At 42.2% G+C, this 25939-nt stretch overlaps 1 protein-coding gene across 2 annotated transcripts in view; it reads left to right on the top strand.

Annotated features, from left to right (window-relative positions):
• LOC144690831 (large ribosomal subunit protein uL3-like) overlaps positions 1-19434 on the top strand; it is a 46891-nt gene extending 27457 nt beyond the window's left edge. For both annotated transcript variants that reach the window (XM_078558669.1, XM_078558670.1), the window contains exons 4-10: positions 2441-2576; positions 7618-7804; positions 13321-13481; positions 14755-14856; positions 17030-17125; positions 17828-17947; positions 19301-19434. In XM_078558669.1, coding sequence (XP_078414795.1) covers positions 2441-2576; positions 7618-7804; positions 13321-13481; positions 14755-14856; positions 17030-17125; positions 17828-17947; positions 19301-19357 — 859 coding nt within the window. In that variant the 3' untranslated portion in view covers positions 19358-19434. The remainder of the gene's footprint in view (positions 1-2440; positions 2577-7617; positions 7805-13320; positions 13482-14754; positions 14857-17029; positions 17126-17827; positions 17948-19300) is intronic.
• The last annotated feature ends 6505 nt before the right edge of the window (positions 19435-25939 follow it).

Here is a 25939-nt window from a genome sequence, read left to right as displayed (position 1 = left end):
TCTTTGCTCCTACAACAGTAATATTTTGTTCTCTATATGTTCGTGGGAGACGGTGTCACTGTGTTAGTAATCCTGAAGCCCAGGCTAATGCTCTGGTTTCAAATCCCACCATGGCTGGTGGAATTTAAGTTCAATTAATAAATCTGGAAATGAAAGCTAGTCTCAGTAACAGTGCCCATAAAACCATTGTTGATTGTTGTAAAAACCCACCTGGCTTACTGATGTCCTGTAGGGAAGGAAATCTGCCATCCTTACCTGGTCTGACCTACCTGTGACTCCAGACCCACAGCAATTTGGTTGAGGCTTAACAGTTGTCGTAAATGTTGTGGCAAGCCACTTGGCTCACGGGCAATTAGAGATAGGCAATGAATGTTGGCCTTGCCAGCGAGGCACATATCTCATGAAAGAATAAATAAGCCATTCAATTTTTTAAATATATCAGTGTGATTTACTCCCTTTCCACCATGCCCCACAATTTCAATCTGCTTTTTCTTTCTAGACAGAGGGGTTTAATGTCTCCTCATAGAAACAATTTTTTTCTATTTCTGACTACCTGAATCAAGAAGACCTGCAGGGTAGGCCATTCAGCTGCTCAAGTCTGTTCCACCATTCAAATAAATCATGGCTGATTGAGACTTGACTTTATTGCACATTCACAGTTGGGTAGGACATTTGTGAGATGTATAGAATCCAAAATTGAATATTCAAAAAAAAAGGACCAGGAAAGGGACCATCAAAACTCATCTACTAGACAATGAAAATTTGTGAACCATTCCACAGGGGCTAACTCAAGGGGAAAGAAAGCCAGAGAGGAAAAAAAAATCATTTTTAGGATAACCTCTGGCAAGTTCCTCACACTTCATGTGAAAATCAAGCAGGTTCCAGGAGACCGTGTCACCTTCCTCACCAACTTTGTTACATTTCTTTCAAAGACCTAGGGGTTGATTTTGACTTTTGGGCAACCATTGACTGTCTCTAAACTTGGTCGATCACCTGTCTGTCGCCCACCCACTGCCAATTTCCTGTACCCCCACTTCTACTGGCAGACTGTCTTTTGCCTATATCCACTGCTGATTGTGTGCCATCTGTACCCACACCTGATCCACCTGTTGCCTTTACCCCTGGCCTGTTGCCTGGAGTGATGGCCGACTGGCTATACCCGCAGCTGTGATTTTTGAGAACAGATCTCATTAACATCAGACTGGTGAGTTATGGGGTGGTGGGTCGGGGTGGAGGAGGGGGGGCTTTGAAGGGCTGTCCCAATGCAGCTTCCTGTATTGGCACCACCCAATATTGTGTCATCCTGGCTGCCAGCTAGTCAAGTGTGGATGTGATCCTCCTGTAACTCTGGAACCCACTAACGTAATTCCAAACTTAACCTTGGCAGGGTCTCCAGCTAAGTCGCCAGTGGAAGTAGTTACAGTGTACACACTCCATCTAATTCCATCCTAAAATGGAGCCTATGACAGGGAGGGAATAGGGGTGGCAAGGGTGGTGGTTGCGGGGGTGGTGTTGGGATGGGTGGGTGGGTGGGATGCATTGGGCATCCAGTGATTGCCCTTTCAAAATGTTGTCAGCCTCTTTTCTGACGGCCAGGCTACCAACCCCATTTTGAATGCCTTTAATTTCAGGCAATAGAAATGAAAGTTGGCCCGCCTGTAGTGAACCCTTACTTACCACATCTACTGTAATTCATAGGCAAGCCCCACTATTATTAACATCCAGCCCTAAGCTAATTTTAAAAACCTCAATCATCTCTGTGAAAGCCCAAAGTGAATAACCCCGAGTGTAAAAGCTGAACCTCGTCTAAGATCTAGGGTAGATGAATTCACTGTTCAGTTTTACAACTGAGCCAAGCAGAACAGGAAGATCCCATGTCTGTGTTAAATTTGAGCACGACCTGTGACATTATTGGACTTAGTTGAATTGGCCATGTTCCTGCATGAAGAATGGCCACTTAAGCAGGACACCAGAGGGCAGCTTGCAACTATGAAACTCTATCCAGTATGAATCAGAATCTTTATAGAGAATAAGTCATCAGTGGTTGATAATGAGTTTACAGCAGGTCAGCAGTTGTCTCTCATAAATCAATTAACTCTTGATAGTTAGGTTATTTCGTTGCATTTTTCAGAACACCTAGTAACCATGGATGTCCATTTTAAATGGGTGAAAGGTCTAACAGTAAATAAGATGTAACTATAAAATGCTGTCACAACACTGCCAGAAATTGGGGCAGATACAAAAATGGGCATCGCAGAAACTGCGTCCAATATTCCACTTGATTTCTGCTCATGAATTGAGAAAATCCAATTGGAAAATTCAGGCTTGTGGTCTAAATATTGGTGGGACTTTTTTGGTCTCCTGGCTTTGAACTGAATGATTAATATATGTTCAGTATTGTATGCCACAGCCCATGTCTCATACCTTCATATACAACTAGGTGTAAGAGCAAGAAGAAAGCCTTTACTAAATACTGCAAGAAATGGCAGGATGAAGTGGGGAAAAAGCAGCTAGAAAAAGATTTTGAAGTCATGAAGAAGTATTGCCAGATCATCAGAGTCATTGTTCATACTCAGGTAGGAACTGTTTTGTTTCTCCATTTTCCATATTTATCTTTCCCATGTCTAGCCAATTATATGGGCATTCTACAACAGGAAGCAGAGTAGGTACCAACATGATTTCAATGCAGTGCTGCTCTATTGACTGCCTGCATAGGAATATAAGACTTAGGAGCAGGAGTAGGCCATCCAGGCCTTCGAGCCTGCTCCACCATTCAACAAGATCATAGCTGACCTGGTTATGGTCTCAACTCCTCTTTCCTGTCTGCCTCCCATAACCCTTGAATCCCTTGTCCATCAAAAATCTGTCTAACTTTGTTTTGATTAAATTCAATCACCCAGACTCCACTGCTGTCTGGGAAGAGAATTCCACAGGCTAACAACCCTCTGAGAGAAAACATTTCTCCTCATCTCAGTCTTAAAACATCTCTTATTCTCAAACTGTGTCCCCTTGTTCTAGTCTCCGCAATAGCATGTTACATATGAAGGATAGAAGTTTGAATTAGTGACTTGGCTAAGCACTGTTACGGTGCACTTCAGCCTCTCACTGAGGCTTCAAACCAATGCTAATATTTCTCAACCATTGTGCTGGAGGCCCATAATGAGACAGGAGGCTTCAATCCAGAACCAGAATCTGAGCCATGAGTGATCCATAGAATGATCTTTCCAGTATTAAAAAGAATCATTGCATAGTGAAATTTTGAAATAACTGTATGATACTGACAAATTAATTCGTAAAGAAGTGAAACGGAGAACATTATACTTATACCACCACCTTTGCAAGAGCAATTAGGGATGGGCAATAAATGCTGGCCCAACCAGCGACGTCCACGTCCCATGAAAGAATAAAAAAACCCAGAAGTTTTTACTACATTTAGTGCAATTCATAAATGTAACAATTGCCATTCAAAATTAAAAGAAAAATACTTTCATTCATATAACACCTGTTGCAATCTCAGGACATTCCAAAACACTTACAGTCAGTTAAGTATATTTGAAGAGTGGTCACTGTTGTAATGCAGGAAATTTGGCAACCAATTTGCACATCGCCAGCTCCCATAAACAACAATGTGACAATGGGCAGATAAACTACTTTATTGACATTTGTTGAAGTCTAAACATTGGCCAGGACACCTGGGAGAATGCCCTGTTATTCCTTGAAATACTGCCATGGGATTTTGACCTGAGAGGGAAGACAGTCTGGATTTTCATCTCCTCATGGAGGTGGGAATTAGTTTGCAAAACGCAGAACATAGCCTTTTTTGGCGGCTGAACCAATTTCCTGTACCTTTCCAACACCACACCATTTTCATGTGGCCTTTTCATGGGTTGCATGGGAAGGCCTTGGGTGCAAAACACACACACACACACACACACCTCTTCCAAGGTCAGCCTCCCTGTTGTGAGGACCACAGGAAAATTGTACTTCTTCCCATATACTATTTTCGTGTGCGGTTGTGGGTTTTGGAAGCCAAAATAATGCATCTCTTTGGAGAGTTCATGACCACTGGGGGAAGCTTGCTGGGGAGTCAGGATCATTCTGAAAGCTATGTGTAAAATGTTTTGCCACCTTCAATTGTCACTATTAGACGCTGTATTGTAATGTAGATGCTTTTTTAATGTATCGGTTCATCATAGGACTCTGTCCTGCAAAGGTAGAATGATCACTAATTGACCAACATTGTACAAGTGTTGACATGCATTGCAGTACTTTTTCCATTGGAGAAAGTGTCATAATGTATTCAAAAATGTGGAAAAATGTGTTGGTAAACCCTCCTGTCATGTTTGGTTTTGCAATTCAAATGTACAGACAGCTCTAACTTTGAAAAAAATCCCCTGCTGTTGAACCTTAAAAAAATCTAAGCACCTGCTCCCCTCCATGGATTGACAGGGAATCTGCTTTGACAGGAAAATATAATTCCACCTGCTCTTTCAGTTTCATGGTCCTGTAGCTGTAATGGTTTGTTTTGATAGCTGTGGCTATTATGAATGCTTGACTGAGTTCCAAAATTTGAGAATGGCCTGAACTGAGCAGGTGGACTAGTGACATAGCTGCTCAGGGAAATGATTGATAGTTTAAAGAAATTATAATACCATATTCTGTCTTTGTTGTGGTTTCTGAGTACATACTTGTTTGTTTACACAACATAATGGTCACTTAAGGGATTAAACATTTTTTTCTACAGTGCAGTTTTTTTTTTTGCAGGGATGGCCTTGTTTTTTCATTCTCATGCCAGCAACAGTATTTGTAAGAAAATGGGACTTACACCATTTGATTTATCTCATATGACAGACTTCTGAATGAGAGTTTTATTAGATTTTCACAGGTTTAGTTTAGTACACCTGTATTGAAAATAATTCCCATTGTCTTGTGAGGACTGCAGATGGTCGATACTGTGTGAGTGGCTATGGAGGATACATAGTGGGCATGGAGCCAGCATGGGGTGGCATGAGGATCTGAGTGGGTGTGGGGTGGCAAGGGTGCTAACATTAAAGTTTGGCTGACATCAATATCAGTACCATTATCATTAGCAAAATTACAAATGAGTACAAAAATGATTAAAATGTTGACTCCTTGTAGGCAGTTTAAAATAGAATCCAACACTCACATTTTATGTACAGACACTAAGTGAATGTGATCCTATTCAATCACTGTTTATTGGCATTTTCAGTCTGAATTTGTGCTCACAAATTTTATCTTTGAACAGCACAAATTTCGAAAATTGTGTAGCTTAACAAAAGCACTGATTTGCTATTGGGGTTGTTTGATTTCCTGCCTGCATCGCTAGGGTACATATGGTTTTGTTAAGTGTCTAAAAGATAAAAGTTAGATCAGTTCTAAATCTGCCCGCTGCATGTATTGATAAAAATGTGTCGTTGTGCCAGGCTTTGCTGGATTATTGCTTTAATGTTCAGGAGAGATGCCAGACAGGGTAACAATCAGGTCACATTGTGGACTTCAGAAACTGTCGAATTAGGTTGGACATATAGTACATCTGATGTAAGCATTTATGACATTATTGTACATCCCACAATTAGTCTGCAGCATTATGTCATATGTTACGAACATTGTTGACATTTTTCACTGAAGTTGTATTTCATCCTATCGATAGAACAGGGGATAGAGCCAGTTTTTATTGCGTAACTTACTCAGTTTTGATGTTTGTGTCTTCCTTGTGCATTAGAATGGTTTATCCATATTAATCGTATGCCCTTTTTCCCATGAGCATAGCTACATATAGTAACAACAGCAACGGGTTGTTTTTGTATAGCAACTCTGAAATAATTAAACACCCTAAAGGACTTCACATGGGTGAAAATACCTGGGCATCAAACAGTAGTGGGAGAAAGGTACCTAGGGAATTGAGAACCAAAAGTCACAGACTCAGAATAAGGGGTTGGCCATTTAGGATGAGATGAGGAGACATTTCTTCTTACAAAGAATTATGAATCTTTTGAATTCTCTACTGCAGTAACCTGGGGATGCTCAGCCATTGAATATATTCAAGTCAGAGATTGATAGATTTTTAGATACTGAGAGAATTAAGGGATTGGGTGGAAGGTATGGCTGAGGCCATTACCTCGCCAAATGTTGTGGTTACTGCTCCTATTTCTAGTGCTCAAAGGATGGTGCGCAAAATGCCATGAAGATGTGCATTAGGACAAATAATGATTTTTAATCCATCAGCTGGAAACATGAATTGAACATTTTGAAAAAGCAGACTTTTTAAAATACAGACTAAAGGGGACTTGAGATCACAGCCAAAGGTGGCAACCCCAATTTACATTACCATATACTCCACCTTTCAATTTATTGGAATGGAGACAGCCTGTCTGCAAAACCCACCAAAGACAATGACCTCCTGGGGTATGTGAAAGACTCACATCTTCTGTCCTATTAACAAGGCATTAAGGCAATCACCTCAGATATTCAATGGTTGGAAAGGGTCCATTAAGACTAATCACTAGGGCAATGGGACCTGGCAAGATAACTTTTGAGACACAAGCCAACAGTTACCCTTGGAATACATGGACAATGACCTTATGTGGATCCCCCCAACAGTTGGAGAAGGAAGGTCACATGACATGCCAACCCTTTGTATGTTTTAAGCACATATTTTCTCAGAACTGAGGACAAGCAGCTGAGACACTGAGAAAGAAAACCCAAATGGGGTCCCTTCTGCCTCCCTCTCTCTCCAGCCCACCCGGCAAACTTAAAGCCCTGTTTGCTGACTGTAACCATCCAGGTTTGCTCCTGATGCAGACAGAGACTTTGTAAAAGAAATTCAGCCCAGCACTACTATCGCCAGAAGAACAACCAAATCAGCCAGCTACACCTTTAACTTGGAAGCATCAGGACAACCCCGAGTTTATTTTACTTAAACCAGTTTAAGTAGAATAAATCTAACCCCTTTCTTTTATGGTGGAGAGGTTAAGACTGAAGGTGGAAATATGGGATAATTAAAAAGTTCAGTCCAAAAGCTTGTGCTATCTCGAATGGCTTTCTCATTGCACCTCATTCCCCCTATATGCCCCTTAATTTACCCTGAATTTCATATAATCGGGTTTTAGGGAAAATTCAATTTGCAGATCTACCTCAGATCCTCTCTTCTTCAATGTTCATTTAGAGTGGAATTTTACGCCAGTGGGATTTTATAGTTCCGCCAAAGTCAATGGACTTTTGAATGGCTCACTGCATTTTACGGCCCAATCATGCCATAAGGATCATAAAATTCTGCCCTTAGTTTTGCTTGTCTGCACCTAATTGGCTGTGAAGGGATGTGAAAGGCGCTACATAAATTCAGCGTCTTTCTTCCAAACAGGGTCATCTAATTTCAGGATGTGCCATTATGCAGATTGCAGTGATCAGCAGGGTAGACTGAAGACAACCATGGTCCTTACATTACAACCTAGTCAACTGATATATCCAGGCTGAATGCAGGGTTGACCACAGAGGGGCAAATTAGAGGGGATAAGAAACAAACTTCCCTCAAATTAAATATTTAGGTCACGGTGCTGTTGTCAGTTGACCATTTAACAGTTTCTTTTCCCCCAATAGATGAGACTGCTGCCTCTGCGACAGAAAAAAGCCCATATCATGGAAATCCAACTGAATGGAGGAACTATTGCGGAAAAAGTGGATTGGGCACATGAGAAACTGGAGAAACAGATCTCAGTGCACAACGTCTTTTATCAAAATGAAATGGTAGATGTCATTGGTGTCACCAAAGGAAAGGGATTCAAAGGTAACTCAGATACTTGTTAATTCTCCAGGACTCGGCTCCGATCTTTAAATATAAATTGAAAAACAATTGCCTCCATTCCATTTCAAATACTTTGGGCGGCATCCAGATTTCCACTAAGTGCGGTAGCAGGTGGGTATAACAATGTTTTACCTGCCGGATGCAATGGCGGGTTTTCATGCCCTATCATCCCAAACCTGCCACATTATTTATGCATTCCCGGGAAACACACTGTTTCCATGGCGGGTGGGCTCTCATTCATGCACTTTTCACCTCGCCGCTTCATCACGCCAGGCACCACATTTAAAGTACAGCCACGCTCAGTGCTTCCAGCCCAGGACTGCAGCAAAGAAGACATGGCCCCAAAAGGCAAGAAGACTGTAGCTCTCAAGCACCTTTTGGACACCATGGAGGCCCACTGTGATGTCCTCTACCCCCACTCTGGCCGGAGGAGGGGCAACAGCATCACCAATCCAGCTTGGCAGGCGGTGGCAGTGGTGGTCAGTGCCAATGCTGCACAGAAGAGGTTGGCCATCCATTGCAGATAGAGGATGAATGATTTCATCCGTGCAGTCAGGGTATGGCAACCATGTCATCACTCTAAACTCTCACACTCAAGTCCATCACACATTCACTGGCATCTCACTCACTGCCAGCTCAAGGGACATCACCACCCATTCTCACACACACACCCTCACATGCCCATCTGACCTCATCTCCTCTGGAGACTGTGTCCTCAGCCCTCACCATTTTGAGGCCAATTGTACAGATCAACATGTGCCCCCACACACACCCTGGGATGCCCACCATCCCCAGTACAGCCCTAATCCTGCAGCCTCTTCCCTTGCCTGAGGCCACTTCTCCCCCTTCCCCAAGCAAGACATTGTCCTGCAGCCTTTGAAAAGTTATCCACATATGGTTGACCTGGTAGGCAGAGACCTGCAGTGAACCCTCCTAAAAGTGATGTGGTGCTGCCTGTGAAGCCTGGCGCTGATGACTGCGAGTGCTCACTGAAGCAAGGTAGGCAAACAAACCTTGAAGTCCAGAGCGAAGTGCACATCGCTGATTTGCTGTTGTGAAACACGTTGGCATGTTTTCCCACCAATTGGGACAGACGATCCAGTGGGAGCGGGGGAGGTGGGATGAGTGCGGCAGGCTGGCCTTATAATAATATGCTGATGTATTACAATGAGGTTCCTGACGTCTGATAGCGGAGAATGTGGCCCGCCATTGGCGGGCTGAGCAGATGATTGCAATCTGGCTTCACGCTGTCATAAAACCGATTGTGCCATATTGTCTGCTCACACCACTGAACACGCCTGACACCGGAAGCACGGATAATCCCAGCCTTTATTTTTCAAATGTTTAAAGATTACTGGCAAAAGTAAAGTTTTTTTCCCACTTACAGTATTTTTCACCAATCCTACACTCTCATTGGAGCCAAGTTCAAAGGGAGCACAGGTTTACAAGAGCACTACAATATCTTCTAGCCACAGTCAGGATCCAGAGCCATCTACATTCACTGATACTCTAGCTGCAAAAGAGATGTCCTAACATTAGTAAGGCTACGAGTCCTTTAGGACATCATTCATTCAGATATTATGTTATGTTGAGCTAAAACATTATTAAGGTAATAAATTCCAGTAAATGTACTATGCACAGTAAGTGACATAATAGAGGGGAAGTAACTCACCAAGGGTCCTTCGACAACACCTTCTAAAGCCGTGACCTCTACCACCTCAAAGGACAAGAGCAGTAGATGCATGGGAACACCACCACCTCCAAGCTCCCCTCCAAACCACACACCGCCTTGGCTTGGAATTATATCACAGTTCTTTCACTGTTGCTGGGTCAAAATCCTGGAACTCCCTCCCTAACAGTACTGTGGGTGTACCTACACCACATGGACCGCAGCGGCTCAAAAAGGTGGTTCACCACTGTTGTATTATGCCTTTAAGGGATATCAGCATTATATCACATGACGGGGAATGTGTCATGTGATCTAGTCTTAGTTTCACTTTTGCTTTGAGCAGAGCACACACACACACAGCTCTGACATCTTCAAGCTTTATACCTATGTATAACTATTCTCATGCGCCTAGTCTTAATAAATGAATCATAACATGTTCACCCAATCCCTTATGAGTGATTGATGCCTTGTGTCTAGTATAGTAATTAAGCCCAAGGTATTATATTATAATAACACGACAACCACTGCTTTCTCAAGGGCAATTAGGGATGGGTAATAAATACTGGCCTAGGCAGCGACACCCACATCCCATGAACAAATAAAAATAATGATGCTTAGACTGCAGATCAAACATATAATAACGTGGTAGGCAACCAGCAATCCTAAGAGATTAAGTTAGCACTGTTGATTAGATACCTATTATTCGCTAGGTCCATGAAAATCCTGATTCCCATGCAAATCCCTATAATGCAAGGAGAGTATCTGACTATTGCTATTTATGCCAGGCAAGAGAGACCCTTGCTCTTAAAGATGACTGTTTTGGTATAACTGTTTGCAAGTTACTATTTTATCAGCCATTGTTGGATAAATGAAGCTAAGGATACTTCCTGGAGACTTCTGGACAGCTTCTTAAAGCTGTATTGCCTGTATGTATCAGTCATCTGTGCCCAATTGTCCAGTTAATGGTGTTAGTGTGTTATGGGTATTTCTATGGGCCTGTCACTTTATTTGCAGGTTCTGGAGGAGGAAGGTCAGAGGGAACATGCCACACAAATGTGTTTGTACCTTGGATGTTTCATTAGGGCCCATCCTTTATGCTGCCATCCATGTTTAGTTGTAGACCTGTCCAAAGCCCAGTGTCTGGGTATAAAGCATCACCTGGCCACAACACTCAAAATCCAACAAGGCAGAATGTAAATCTGTCACAGTCTGCCCAATTTTCCTTCAATTTACTTCATTATTACCAGGCCCTGTTATGGGTGTTAGTCTACCCTGTCTGATCCTCCTCTCCATGTTGTCCAGCAATATTTTATGGCCAAGTAATAAAGACAAAATGTTGATCCTAAGATCCCAGAAGAAGGCCATGAAGAACACTGCACACTCCTGGATCCAAACACATACTTCAGTTCCAAGACAGGATAACTTGGTCAATGGTTCTGAAGGTTATAGCTCCATCGATTTTTTTTATATCAGACTTATTCTAAGCAATCTTGTGAAATCAGGGCTCACTCATCAATGCATACATTGGTTATACTATTGGCCAGTGGGTTCCTCAATTCCCTTTTGAAAAGCAGGATGGGGTCCTGCTGTATGGTAGGATTGTCCAGAGACCAAGACGTAATTGACTTTAAGCCTTTGGCCGTATACATATCTACCTCCTGTACTACTCCATTCATGAACACTATCACTCCATGAATATCTAGTTGGTCTGAGGCCAGAACAAACTTCTGTATGTGAGTACCCATTAATCCAGCACCTTCCAGTGGCTCTTCCATTCTACAGCAGTCAATGGGCGTCAGTGTTATTTGAAGGACTATGAAGATTGCAGGGGTGTTTGCTGAAAGTCCTAGGACATACACTGCCGCCATAGCTAATGAAGCGCTGTGTAATCCAAGACAAGACCCACAAAGAGATAGTGTGGAATAAGCTTCCACCTGGGTCATCGCCAAAGCCATTGGTTTTCTAAAGCCACAATTCAGAAGTATAGACAACTCAGGTAAGGTTTCAAAGAATTATTATAGCCTTTTGCGTCTTGCACAAATTTGCCCTGCAAAGAAGTATACACATGGGTCAGGCAGGGGCGGAAGAATGAGCAGCCACCAGAGGAAGAAGATGAGCTCAACTATGAGAGAAAGGACTTGTTTGTCCTTTGAACAGCTCAGTCAGCAAGAGTGATCAGGCAGGGCTGAATGTGCCAAAGCCTGAAATTTAGTGTGGATCCCCCTGGTCATCCTAACTTTGTTGGGATCAACTGCCGGAGAAATGGTCTAAGCATCTGTTTTTATATGTCACAATGGGATACCGTGATACCTTGCTATCAGAAAACCGTTTAAATAATCTATAATTCCTCTAATATCCACTAGGAGAGGACAGCAACAGACATTAATCACCCCTTAAAGGGATTACAGGAAAATATACACAAACTGAATTGTCAGAAGTGTGCATGTTACCACCACCTGGTATCTTCATTCTGCCCTACTGCTGGTGCTTTTTGTTATCATACCCCTCAAATTTAAAACTCTTCGCACACAGAAGTGTAAAGTAAACAATCATGCCAAAAATATTGAGATTGGTTACATAATGAGGAATATGTCTTTGAATTAAGAGGATAAAGAGAAAAAGCCCAAGGTTGATAACTGACCAGAGATTGTAAGTGATGATATTATATGCAAACAGTTATCAGCGTTAGTCGAGTGGTGGGGTGTATGAGTCGAACAGCAGAACATAAATTCAAGGAAGTGATACGTCTAGAGAATACTGTCACAACTTGAAAGATTTGTCTTATCTTATGAAGAAAGGTTGAATAGGTTGGGCCTGTACCCATTGGAGTTTAGGAGAACGAGAGATGATCTTATTGAAACATAAGATCCTAAGGGGATTTGATAGGATAGATACCGGGAGGATGTTTCCACTTGCGGGAGAGACTAGAAACAAGAGACACAGTTTAAGAACAAGAGATCTTTCATTTAAGATGGAGATGAGGAGAAATTGTTTCTCTCTAAGTTAGTATGTGGAAATCTCTTCCCCAGAATGCAGTGGAGGCTGGGTCATTGAATTCATTCAAGACAGAGTTAGACAGATTTTTGATAGACAAGGGAGTCAAGGTTTATGGGGGCCAGACAGGAAAGTGGAGTTGAGACCACAACCAGATCAGCCATGATCTTATGGAATGGCGGAGCAGGCTCAAAGGGCTGAATGGCCTACTGCTGCTCCTAAGTCCTGTGTTCGTATGACTCCATGCTTGGCAGAGTCTCATTCAACACAAACACCCATTAAACAATGGAGTCCTGAGGTCAGCTTGCACATTTTCTGAACTGTGTGTGTTGATTGTTATTTTAATAGCAGGAAAACCACATGGTGCAAATTGGCCATGTTGGTTCCCATGCCTGATTCTTCAATCAGTGGTCCTGTTAGGGATGACACAGTGTCTGAAACTGGTTTTCCAAATTTACATGGAATTTACAGCACAGAAACAGGCCATTCAGCCCAACTGGACTATGCTGGTGTTTATGCTCCACATGCCCGTACTGAGGATGAAATACCAGGGAAGTAGATTGGATTCATGGAAAGTTCCAGATTTTAATTGGCTAAGTGCGGGACTTAAAAAAGCAGGAGTATGCAGCGTAGAGAAACATGGCTGGACTTTTTAAAAGAGTGGGCGGGATTGGATGTAGAATTATTGTATGCAACAATTGGGAGATTATTGTAAGTTATCAAGTTTACTTAATAGCAGATACACATTTAGGAGATTTAGTACAAAATATTCCAACAGTAGCAAGCGAAGGAAATGTAACTCCAACAACTACATTTTTTTCTTGTTAATTTGCAGGTGTCACCTCCCGCTGGCATACCAAAAAGCTGCCGCGGAAGACCCACAAAGGTCTGCGAAAGGTCGCTTGCATTGGGGCCTGGCATCCAGCTCGTGTTGGGTTTACAATTGCTCGTGCAGGGCAAAAGGGTTATTTCCACCGTACAGAGGTCAATAAGAAGGTATAGTTCAAACACACTGTGTCTTAGAGCCTTATTCCAACTCTATTGCTATGTTAAGTTCTGAGAAGTGCCATAAAATTCAGTTGCCCCATGTAATGATAGGCTCAATTTGAGTGTAGAGGTATGCATGGAATTGTAATCTATCTTGTAAAAGCAGAGCACTGATTGCTTTGGGCTGATATATAGCTTCTACACAATTACTGAACTCTGACCAAATCATTTGGCCTTGAGTTTGTTAACCTGACCCTCCATTCCATTAGTGCAATAATTCAAAGTACAAATTTATAGTCAAACAATCTCATTGGTTGAATCTTCTGCAAGTTCTGGCCATGGGCACCTTTGGGAAAACTCCATGGTTGTTTTACTTTCAAACAGTTTGTTTGGCTGCATGTTTAAAATTGTCTCTTTATTTTGTCTTTGAGTGAAGTCCTGTCGTGGCCCAGCTGATCCTTATAAAGTTTAGGCTGCAGTTCAGGTCAATATACTTTCTGTTGCCCAACTTAGCTCTCATGCTAATTATTGAGACATGCTTATTTCCCCCTCAAAGACTTAAAAAATAAATTGAGGCAAAACAAAAATTCTTTTAATGCCGATCCATAGTTACCATGAAGCCTGCATACATTTGTTACAGTGTGAATAATAATAGTTATTTGCAATACTAACCTGTAGACAAACATGGCAGCCAATTTTGTACATAGCAAAATCCATAAACAGCAAGTGAGACAGTTCAATTGTTTTGGGTGGTGTTATTAAGGGAGAGATGTTGACCTGGATATGGTGAGACCTTCTTACTCTTCTCTGAATTGTGCCAGGGGCTCTCTTTAACTCCATGTAAAGAGTAAGGTGAATGGAGGTCCTGTGGCTCAGTGGGTAGCAGACCTGCCTCTGAGCCAGCAAACCCTGGGTTCACGTCTCACCCCAGGACTTGTTGGCCACTGAAGGAGCATTCATGATGCAGCCAAACAGTTTGATAATCAATCTTCAAACACGCATATGGCAGGTGTTAAGATCCTGGTTAAAATTTCTTGGTGTGGAGTGGTGCTCCTCGTGCACTTCTCCCTCTCTGATTCAGAGAGAAGTGCATACAGTCCCTTGTAGACTATGGCTAATTATGCAAGGATGGAGGATTTAGAGATGGGGCCTTGGTTGAATACCTCCTTCTAAAGACAGCTTCTGCAAAGATCTCTCAGCACTGTGCTGAATGTCAGCCTGATTAGAAGGGACATTGTGAATTGTAAGAACTGCCTAAATGATTTTTTCTGGTACTGATCAGATATATCGCATTGGACAAAGTATCCACATCGAAGATGGCAAATTAGTGAAAAATAACGCTTCCACTCATTACGACATGACTGATAAGAGCATCACTCCGATGGTGAGTCAGTTGGAACAATCTCAGTTCAAATATGGCAGATAAATTATTCAGAGGTTTAGTAAAATGGTCACTGCCCCCCTTATACATCATTCTGAGTTCTTTCACTCGAACCCGCTATTTCTCAACAAGATGGCATCTATAAATGGTTGTCCACCAGTTCCATGGTGATCTTGCTGTTAATGGTTCCATCACCTCACGGTGTGCGTCCCTGCTTTGTACTGGTGTATGATTTCAGTTAGTGATATCCATAGTTTACTTATCAAGTTACAATATGTATCCCAGTTAGACAATTAGATATCATGGTCCTAGACACTAGCAATACAATTATATTAATGCATAGGCATGTGTTAACCAACAGTATATGTTGTATTTGAAGTTATTACAATAATCTAAAAGCATGCACAAAGTAATAGCTTAAAATTTACTATTTTCAACAGTAAACCAAGTGGTCTGCATTAAAATAATGGTAAGGGATACCATCTGTTAATCACTGACAGTAATTAACCTGAGACTTGCTTTTCTCCAACTGGATGTGTCAATGCTGCAAAATAGAAGATTCTATTGTTTGCACCAGTGCCAATATGAAGCACTTCCGAGTCTAACCATCTCCACTTGACTTTCAACAGCTCTACCATAGCTGAATTTCCATCATCACCATCCTGGGGGGTTACCATTGACCAGAAACTGAACTGGATGAGCCATATAAACACTGTGGCTATGAGAGGAGTTCAGGGGCTGGGAATTCAGTGGTGAGTAATTCACCTCCTGTCTCCCCAAAACCTGTTCACTGTCTACAAGGCACAAGTCAGGAATGTGATGGAATACTCCCTACTTGCCTGGATGAGTGCAGCTCCCACAACACTCAAGAAGCTCAACACCACCCAAGTAAAGCATCCTGCTTGATTGCACCCCATCCATCACCTTAAACCTTCACCCCCTCCACTACCGATGCACAGTAGCAACAGTGTGTACCTCGCACTAGATGCACTGCAACAACTCACCAAGTCTCCTTTGACAGCACCTCCAAACTGCCACCTCTACCATCCAGAAGGACAAGAGCAGCAATTGCATGGGAACACCACCACCTGCAAGTTCCCTTCCAAGTGATACATATTCGTTTTTTGGAACTATATCGCCGTTCCTTCGTTCAAGAAGACAGCTCAAGGGCAATTAGGATTGGGTAACAAATGCTGGCCCATGAAAGAATCAAAAAAAATAAATTCAGCTATAGCTGCAAAGTGAAGCTATCTCTATTCTGTCCCAACTCTAGTGGGACACCATATACTGGACCAGTCTGATGTTTTTCAATTTTTTGCCCTCATCTCTCTTTATGTACTGCACTTGTTCGATTTAGCATCTTCCCCTCAAAGGGGACCATTACCTCTGTTTAGCACATCCTTTGTTTCACAAGAATACAATGATTGGGAACTCACTACCTGGTTGACTCAGGTTCTTCAGAGAAGAGGTAACCTACCACTCCTGCTTGATCTGGCCTTCATGTGACTCAAGTTCCAGTCTATGTGGTTGCCTCTTAATGGGCGGAATTTTATGTTGGCGGGATTTTACGGTCCCACCGAAGTCAATGGACTTCTAAACGGTTGGCCATATTTTACGATCCTGCCTCCACCACAATGGGGCTGTAAAATTCTGCCCAATATCTTTCGCACAACTTAGGGATGGGTAATAAATATTGGCTTGCCGGCATTTCCTAAACTGCAGTAACAAAGAAAAAGAACAGTTTGGGGAGGAGGATAAAGATAAGAATCTGCCCTACTGATCCAATATTCCATTGTTAAGTGCTCATGATGCAGTATAATTGAAATATGGGTTAATGGGAATGTTGTGTGAGTGAATATTTCAGAGATACAGTTAGTTTCTAACTGCTCAGCTAACTGAAAGCATCTTTCATGCTAAATTCTATGTAATGCTGATTCCTTTATTTGTCAATCATGTTTGTAACAGGCTATTTGTGTTACCTTATGCTTTGCCGAGTGACAGATTCATTCACTGTACATGTAATTTAATCAATGGGCAGTTGCAATTTAGATTTCATGAACTGTTCTGTTTACAACCACTTACACAATCTAATTACGTCCAAATATTTTGGCTTGTTACTTGTCGATTCTTGGATTATGGTGTTAAAAGGTACAGTCAATCTCTTCTTCTGTTTTAGGGTGGATTTCCACATTATGGTGAAGTGAACAATGACTATGTTATGGTAAAAGGCTGTGTCGTTGGATCAAAGAAGCGTGTCCTTGCACTCAGAAAGGTACAGCGTCCTCCTCTGTAAGATGGCCATGTGTTGGGGGAGTTACCGTTTCTAACTTTGCTGGCTCATTTGAAATATTTTACATTAGAGAATTTTTCTGTCCATCCTTAAGCAGCGAATGATCATTATCAAAATAACCCCTCACTTGACACTTGGAAACTGTGGCCTTGCAGTTGGATTGCATCTGAATTGAGGTGAGATCCTTGTGCCACTTACGCCGCTGGCACTTAAATGAAGCTGGGGGAAGGACAATGGCAAATTTGCAAATGTGAAAGTTTCAATGTGCCCACAAAGGATTAAGGAGCTGTAACCAATATGGTGGGTGGTTCACTTCTGGCGTGAAATGAGCACCTGCATGCCGCCCACCGTGTTCGATCCTCAGGCACTCCATTGTTACATGCGTAAAACAAGGCAGTGTTTTTAAACGGAACAAATTTATATCCTGGAACAAAGCATGAGGTTGCCATGGAAACATTGAAGGTGACAACATGGAAATCTCTAAATCAACATCACAAGGACAGTTAAAATAGCCCAGCAATTACATGGCTGGAAATCTGTGTAAAGCACAGGAGGGAAAAAAAGGTCACGGAAAATTACAGTTTGGTTGATTGTATATTATTTCCAGTGAACACTAATCAAAATTCTACCATGTTACATAATAATTCTGCATATTCAGGGTTGCCATCTGCTCTTCTTTTACAGTCTCTTCTGATTCACACTAAACGCCGTGCTGTTGAAAAAGTTGAGCTCAAGTTCATTGACACAACTTCCAAATTTGGCTACGGACACTTCCAGACAGCTGAGGAGAAGAGAGCTTTCATGGTAGGGTTACAAAAAATGCCTGGCAATATAGCTTGGACTTCATGGGATAGATTTTGACACTTTGTGATAGTGTAAAGCAGCTGATAGTGAGTTGGCAGCTCATTTTACATCCCTCTCTTGATTTTCCATCGAGGTCAGGAGAGATGTGAAAAGAGCTGTCAATCTGCTGTTGCCCATTTTACACCGTCTGACAAAGTCTACCCAGTATGTGTGAGTAACTGCAGAGTTGAACCAATGTGACAGGGTGGTGCGTGGTTTAATAGGAGCAGAGATGTAGAGCAAAGCAAAAAAAAATGGTGGGGCAGGATTTTACATTCATTGGGCGGGCACTCTGTGGCGGAGGGGGGGGTGTCTGTGCCCCAGCCAGGCCTACACACCATTCCTGCCTGCCTGGATGAGGGTGCAACCAAAGCCCACCTTGTAGAGGGATTCTACTCCCCAACCCCCCACCCCACCGTCCCCCACCCCAACATTACTGACCTGGCTGGTGCCTGTGTTTTATTTAAAGTTTTAGAATGATTGATTGGTGGGCTCCTCCATGATGAAGCAGACTCTCAGTTACTTACTGCAGTCTGCTGCTCCTCTCGAACTGAAAGGCCTCTGATTGACCCTCCAGCTTTGGGAACCTGCCTACTGCCCTTAGCTGGACAAGGAACCTGTCCCCATTAAGTAAGAGGGTGCCCCGGTCAAAATCCCAGGTCAGGTACTGTTTTCTCCTGGGAAATCCCGGGTCAGAAAATCCCAGGTCAGTGACTGTTTTCCCATGGAAAATCCCAGGTCAGAAAATCCCAGGTCAGTGACTGTTTTCCCATGGAAAATCCCAGGTCAGAAAATCCCAGGTCAGTGACTGTTTTCTCCTGGGAAATCCCAGGTCAGAAAATCCCAGGTCAGTGACTATTTTTTCCTGGGAAATCCCAGGTCAGTGGCTGTTTTCCCATGGAAAATCCCAGGTCAGTGACTGTTAGGTCAGTGACTGTTTTCCAATGGAAAATCCCAGGTCAGAAAATCCCAGGTCAGTGACTGTTTTCTCCTGGAAAATCCCAGGTCAGTGATTGTTTTCCCACGGGATAGGCTGAGACCTGGGAACGGGGCAGGCAGGGAAGTGGAGTTAAGGCCATCAGATCAGCCTTGATCTTGTTGAATGGCGGAGCAAGCTCGATGGGCCAAATGGCCTACTCCTGCCCCTATTTCTTACGATCTTATGTCCCCACTCCTGTTTCCTATTTCCAAGCGAAAATTCAGCCCCGTACCTGTATGAAATGCTATAGGCGTGAAGATAAGTTAATGGTGTACATTGGAGGTCAGGATAGGACAAAAATCATTTTAAATTCTATCATTATTCTCTTCATTCAGGGGCCACTCAAGAAAGATCTGATACAAGGGAAGGCCAGAGTCCCGATTGATTCTTAACAGCTACAGATGTGAAGGACTGTGTCTGTCACTGAGTTACTTAGCAAGCTGATAATAAAAAATTGTTTGATGCTCAATTTCTGTTTTTTAAAGTGACTTGTTACTGTCTTTACTCATTCATATGTGACAGCAGAACTTTTACATGAAAATTAAACAAAATGAGATTTCATTCAGCCAATAACGTCATTGATGAATTATTCAATGTCCCATTTGTCCTACTTTCTGTAATAGTTAATCATATGACATAAAGTGAGCAATTTTAAAGCTGAAAGAAACTTTAGGTAACAGGGTTTTGAATATTGCTGAAAAGAGAGACATGTTGCTGAAGCTTTTCGACTTGCACTCATCAGGACAAATGCAAGAATGCCAAATTTCAAATGATCACAACAATTTATACTAAAGAAGAAAACAGTGCTGATTGATTGGCAAGTCAACTCTGATTGGCCAAGGCATTACCATAGAGAAAGCAACAGGGAACTATAGGCTCCCCATACTTCTGGATAATTCAAAAAAGGCACAAGGCTTGAACATATTCCTTTTGTTTGCAGGGAACAGTGTTTAATAGGTGGATATCCATTTACTGAATCAGGCAGCAGAAGACATTCTGTGAATCATAACTGTTTTATTGTTAAACTATAGTTCAGTACAAATACCAGTTTCCACTCTACCCTTCTGATCCTTTCCCTGTCCAGAAGCAAAAACCCCCTTACTGGAGAAAAACCCAGCTCTCAAGCACAGGCTTCAATGAGCATCACCTGCTCTCAATTCACTCTGAAGCTTGTCCTGGTTCACTCTTAAAGGGACCTGCATTTCTAATATTGTCAAACGGTTCTCTGTTTATGAATGTATATTACTTCTAGCAAATGTAAACAAGCCATGTTACAAGCTCAACTGATTATCTTAAATTGGTTGTTAGTGTAGCTATTGGCACACTCAGGATTGTTCAGCAAGTGCTTCCCAATTGCGGAATCACATCTAACAGTAGATGTTTCATTTTGAGTTTTGCAAATGTGGGCTGGTTGAGTACACTCTGTACTATGCCTATTACAAACAGACGAAGGAACATGTTGTTTGATTCAATCAGCCAATCATTGAGATGTACAGTTTACATACCTGGCATTGCACCAGCACTGAAATTCATACACAATGTTGCTCAATTGTGTGGTAGGCAGAGTGCCTTTTTGTGCTGACAGCAGCATCCTGTTAGTGGAAAATACCACTTGTGTTTCCACTGCATAGTAGCAGTGTGAAACATCTTACTTAACCCATTATTCAAATTTTTGAGATATTTTGAGGTAATTTGAGGTAGAATGGGCACTTTTTAGAATTCAGTCAATTCTTGAGTAGTACATTATGGGGCTAAAATGTTGGGCCATTAGATCTCCTCCAGAATGAGCTCAAAATGTAAAGTTAGTCCCACAAGAAATAGAACAGCACACAACTGATGGTGCATTAATTATATAACATCACTTCAAGTACTCACTTACCCTTGGGACTCCTACACTGCACAACAACAGCAGCATGTAGCTATCGTAATGTACATGACATCCCAAGATGTGTCTCTTTACAGATATAGACAGCTGATAATGTGTGGGGATAGGGATGGTTGAGTGGAAATCGGATATGGCCCCTTTTCAAGTCCACAAACATTGGATGGCCCCAATTGGGAGGCCCAAGACCATCCCTAAGTTGATTCTCGGGCCTCATTAATATGTTTTGCTGGTGCCTGTCGTGCCCCCACAGGCAGCTCATTAAGTATAATATCAGGTTGCATCAACAGAGGCTGATGGTGAGGCTCAGGAGAGAGTTTGGAGCAGCAACAAAGAAGGATACGGGCAAATGTAAGGATTGTAGAGTCAAGGCAGCACCCCTGTTCCTTTTGGCCTGACAAAAACATCTTTAAAATTTTACATAATGTACCTTTGGGAGGCATTTAATGTTTAGCCCCCAGCTCTTGCTCCTTTCAATCAAAGGCAGTTTTCACAAAGGTGCTTAAAACATCCCTTAGACTTCATACTTATGTATGTAAAGGGCCTAATGGCTGTTTTAACCAACTGCCAACAAAGCTGCATTTGCCAATATGGCACCTCCTGCAATGCCTATCCATTTTCATTGTTCTGTGTATGTAGAGAACCATAAAAAACCCCAGAAAATTGGAGCTGAAGGCAAAGCCAATCAAGACCTGCAGAAAGCAAAATGTCCTGGACAAAGCTTGTCTTGGGCATCACACATGGATGATACCGGTGGGGCATCAGCCAGGATGGGCCAATTGTGAGCCCTCTGGGTATATGGATGTTATGATCCATTTTCTCTTTCCAATCACTGTAACATTCTGTGTGATCAGATTGGTGTGGAATGTGGAGAGGTGATTCCAAAGAGTCGCTGTTTAATAAGGTGTTGCCCACTTAAGACCGAGATGAGAAGATTTTTTTCTCTCAGAGGGTAGTGAGTCTATGGAACTCTCTTCCTCAAAAGGCAGTGGAGGCAGAGCCCTTGAATGTTTTTCGGGTGGAGGTAGAGAGATTCTTGATGAACAAGTGGGTGGAAGGCTATTGGGGATAGGTGGGAAGTTACAGTCAGATCAGCCATGATCTCATTGAATAGCAGAGCAGGCTTGAGGGGCCGAGTGGCCAACTCCTGCTCGGACTTAGGTTCTCTGAACTCTAGTTTCTCCAAATCTGTCTTTCTCCTGTAGCACAGTTTCACTGTGCAATTTTTTTCCCTCAGGCTTTGAGCTGTTTCTCTGGCTTTGTACAACAACACTACCTTGCATTTACACAGCACCATAACGAATATCAGACTTATTTAGGATTTGTCCTTCTTCTACATTTTTGAAGAGAAGGTCCCAGTGCTTTTCAGTATTGGTTTTTGTGGAGTTGCTGGCAGTCAATTAATGCTTTTGTCTCCATGAGCCATGGTTAAATGATATATCTCCTCAGCCTTTCTTTTTGACTGAATCAGCTTAGTGATGTGTCAGGGTATGACAGCAGCTCTACACCAGGATCCTTTATCATCCGCTTGCTGGTTTTGCTGCTCCTACGAATCAGAGGTTTACTGACCAGCTCTCGTCATCAGCGGTTTTGCAGAAGTTAGGCGGGTGATGTTTTCTGCTAAATAAGACAGCCCATTGAGTCAGGTTGTAATCCCAGTCTTATATTGTGGATGGTTGGAATAACACCAAGGGATTTCGTAAGACTGGTCAACCCCTCCCCACCGACTCTTGTGTTACATTAGCCTGGCCAAATATGTTTTGGGATTTGAAGTTGCTTTTGTCATAAATGGACGTTGTGGGTTTTAGATCACTGAAACCCAGATCCTGAGTTATATCCAATGAGGTTTTAATGGACTGGATGGAGATATTTTGCACTGAAGTCCCATAGGAGCAGCTTATTGCTTCCAAATTGTAGGGATCTCCTGAATAGCTCCCAAGATGGCAAAGATCTTGATGGACAGCAGAGAGACACAATACATAGGTCCCCATGTCAGGTAAACTTTGGTACATACTCCAGTCCACAGTTGGTACTCAGCTTCACTGTACCCCAGGCTGCAGTGTATGAGGAGGGCTGTTCAGTTTCTTTTCCTGTCTGTATTATTGCTTGAGGGAACTCCAAATCTATGAAATTTAATCTCCCACATATTTGTTCAATTTGAGTGAAATCGATTTATAAACCAGCATGGTTAATGAGCAACTTCACCTCCAAGAACATTTTGGGATACAGCATATGAGTAATTTGAATCATGACATGTGGTAGCGTTCTTTGGAGCAACAAGTGACTTTGGAACTATGGATCCCACAAAGCTCCCCATTAGTGGAAGTGGCAACCAAAATGAACTTGGTCTTTTTATTTTGTCTAGCAACTCCTATACTCCTATGAAATGAATCAGTTTAATTAAACGTTTCCAATAAATTTCATTGTAACTCATTCGAACATACAAAATAGGAGCAGGAGTAGGCCATTATGCCACTCAAGCCTGTTCCACCATTTAATAAGATCATGGCTGATCTGTTTGTGTTTTGAGTTCCACATTCCCATCTACCTCCGATAATCTTTGAATCCCTTGCCTAACAAGAATCTATCTACCTCTGCCTTAAAAATATTCGATGACCCGCCTCCACTGCCTTCTGAGGCAGAGAGTTCCAAAGTCGCACGACCCTCTGAGAGACAAAAATTCTCCTTATCTGTGCCCTAGAAGGCTGGTCCCTAATTTTAAAACAGTGCCCCTTAGTTCTGGACTCACTACAAGAGGCAACATCCTTTCCATGTCCACCTTGACGAGACCATTCAGGATCTTACATACTTCAATGAAGTCACCCCACATTCTTCTAAACTCCAGTGGAAACAAGCCCAGTCTGTCTAACCTTTTCTCATTAGACAACCCTCTCATTCCAGATATCAACCTAGTAAACATCCTCTGAATCACGTTCTATGCATTTACATCCTTCTTTAAATAAGAAGACTAAAACTGCACACAATATTCAAGATGTGGTCTCACCAATGCCCTGTATAACTGAAACATAACATCCTTACCTTTATGTTCAATTCCTCTTGTAATAAAGGATAACATCCCATTAGCCTTCTTAATTACTTGCTGTACCTGTGTACTAACTTTTTGCGACTCATGCAATAGAACACCTTGGTCCCCCTACACCTCAGAATTCTGTAGCCATTCTCCATTTAAGTAATACTCTACTTTTTATTCTCCCTGCCAAAGTGAACAACTTCAAATTTTCCCACATTATATTCCATCTGCCAGATTTTTGCCCACTCATTCAATCTATCTATACCCATCTGCAACCTTCTTATGCCCTCTTCATAACACACTTTCCTACCTATCTTTGTGTCATCTGCAAATTTAGCTACCATGCCTCTGCTTCCCTTATCCACGTCATTGATATAGATTGTAAAAAGTTGAGGTTCCAGCATAGGCCCCTGCGGGACTGCACTCGTTACATCCTGCTAATCAGGAAAAGACCCATTTATACATACACTCTGTTTTCTGCCAGCCAGCCAATCTTCTATCCATGCTAATATGTTACACCCTACACCATGAGCTTTTATTTTCCGCAATAACCTTTGATGTGGCACCTTATCAAATACCTTCCTGAAACCCAAGTACAGTACATCTACAGGCTTCCCTCTATCCACGGTGCATGTTACTCCTTCAAAGAACTCCAATAAATTGGTTAAACATGATTTCCCTTTCACAAAACTATGCTAACTCTTCCCAATTACCTTGAGTTTTCCTAAGTGTCCAGCTATAACCTCCTTAATGATTGATTCTAACATCTTCCCCGGGACAGACATCAAGTTAGCTGGCCTATAGTTTCCTGCCTCCCTCCCTTCCTGAATAGAGGAGTTATATTTGCTACTTTCCAGTCTGATGGAACCTTTCTAGAATCTAGTGAATTTTGGAAAATTAACACCAACATGCCTACTACCTCATTTGCCACCTTTATTAAGATCCTAGGATGAAGCCCATCAGGACCCAAAGACTTGTCAGCCCATAGCTCCATCAGTTTACTCAGTACCGCTTCCCTAGTGATTGTAATTTCACCAAGTTCCTTTCTCCCTTCCACCTCCTGATTTACAGCTATTATTGGAGTGTTATTTGTATCCTCTATAGTGAAGACAGAAGTAAAATATTTGTTCATTTCATCCACCATTTCCTTATTATCCACTATTAACTCCCCACTGTCACTCTCTAGAGGACCAACACTCATTTTCCTTACTTTTTTCCTTTTTAAATACCTGTAGAAACTCATTTTTATATTTCTAGCTAGCTTCCTCTCATACTCTAATTCCTTTCTCCTGATCTACGTTGTAGTCATTCTCTGCTGTTCTTCATATTCTGACCAATCATCTGACCTGCCACTCATCTATGCGCAGTTATATGTTTTTTCCTTAAGTTTGATGCTTTCCTTAAATTCTTTAGTTAACCACAGATGGTGAGTCCTCCATTCAGAATTTTTCTTTGTGGTATGAATATACTTATTCGGAGTATTCTGAAAAATCCTTTTATATGTCTGCCACTGCTCCTGTATTGATCTATCCCCTAGCCTGGTATCCCAGTTGACTTCAGCTAGTTCAGCCTTCATGCCCACATAGTTGTCCTTATTTAAGTTCAAAATACTGGTCTTAGACCCACTCAACTCCCTTTCAAACTGGATGTAAAATTCAATCAAATTGGCCAGAATTTTGATGTCAGCATGCGGGGGTGGGCTCAGCACACTGAAGTGTAAAATAACATGTGGTGATGTCTGATGTGCGTCCTGACGTCACTGCGCATCATTTAGATCTTTCGTTCGGCAGGCGGGCGCCAGAGGCAACTATGCGCCCGCCAAACTGTCAAAGGCCTGTTAAGGCCATTAGGAAACTAATTTAGATAATTAACGGGGCTGCCCGTTCAACTTTAAGGTTGGCGGGCAAGCGAAGAGCCCAAGTGGCCTTTGCATTTTTTCGGAAACCTCATCCACAGGCGGGATGAGGTTTCCTGAAGGTTTTATTGAATAAATGAATTTTTTTTTTCACAATTCGTAAACATGTCCCAGCTCATGTGGCACTGTCACATGAGGGGAAATGC

This window comes from Cetorhinus maximus, chromosome 15 (assembly GCF_964194155.1).
Source record: "Cetorhinus maximus chromosome 15, sCetMax3.hap1.1, whole genome shotgun sequence".
In the NCBI taxonomy this organism is placed as follows: domain Eukaryota; kingdom Metazoa; phylum Chordata; class Chondrichthyes; order Lamniformes; family Cetorhinidae; genus Cetorhinus; species Cetorhinus maximus.
Note: the sequence above shows the minus strand (reverse complement) of the source record. Positions and strands in the feature narration are given on the sequence as shown.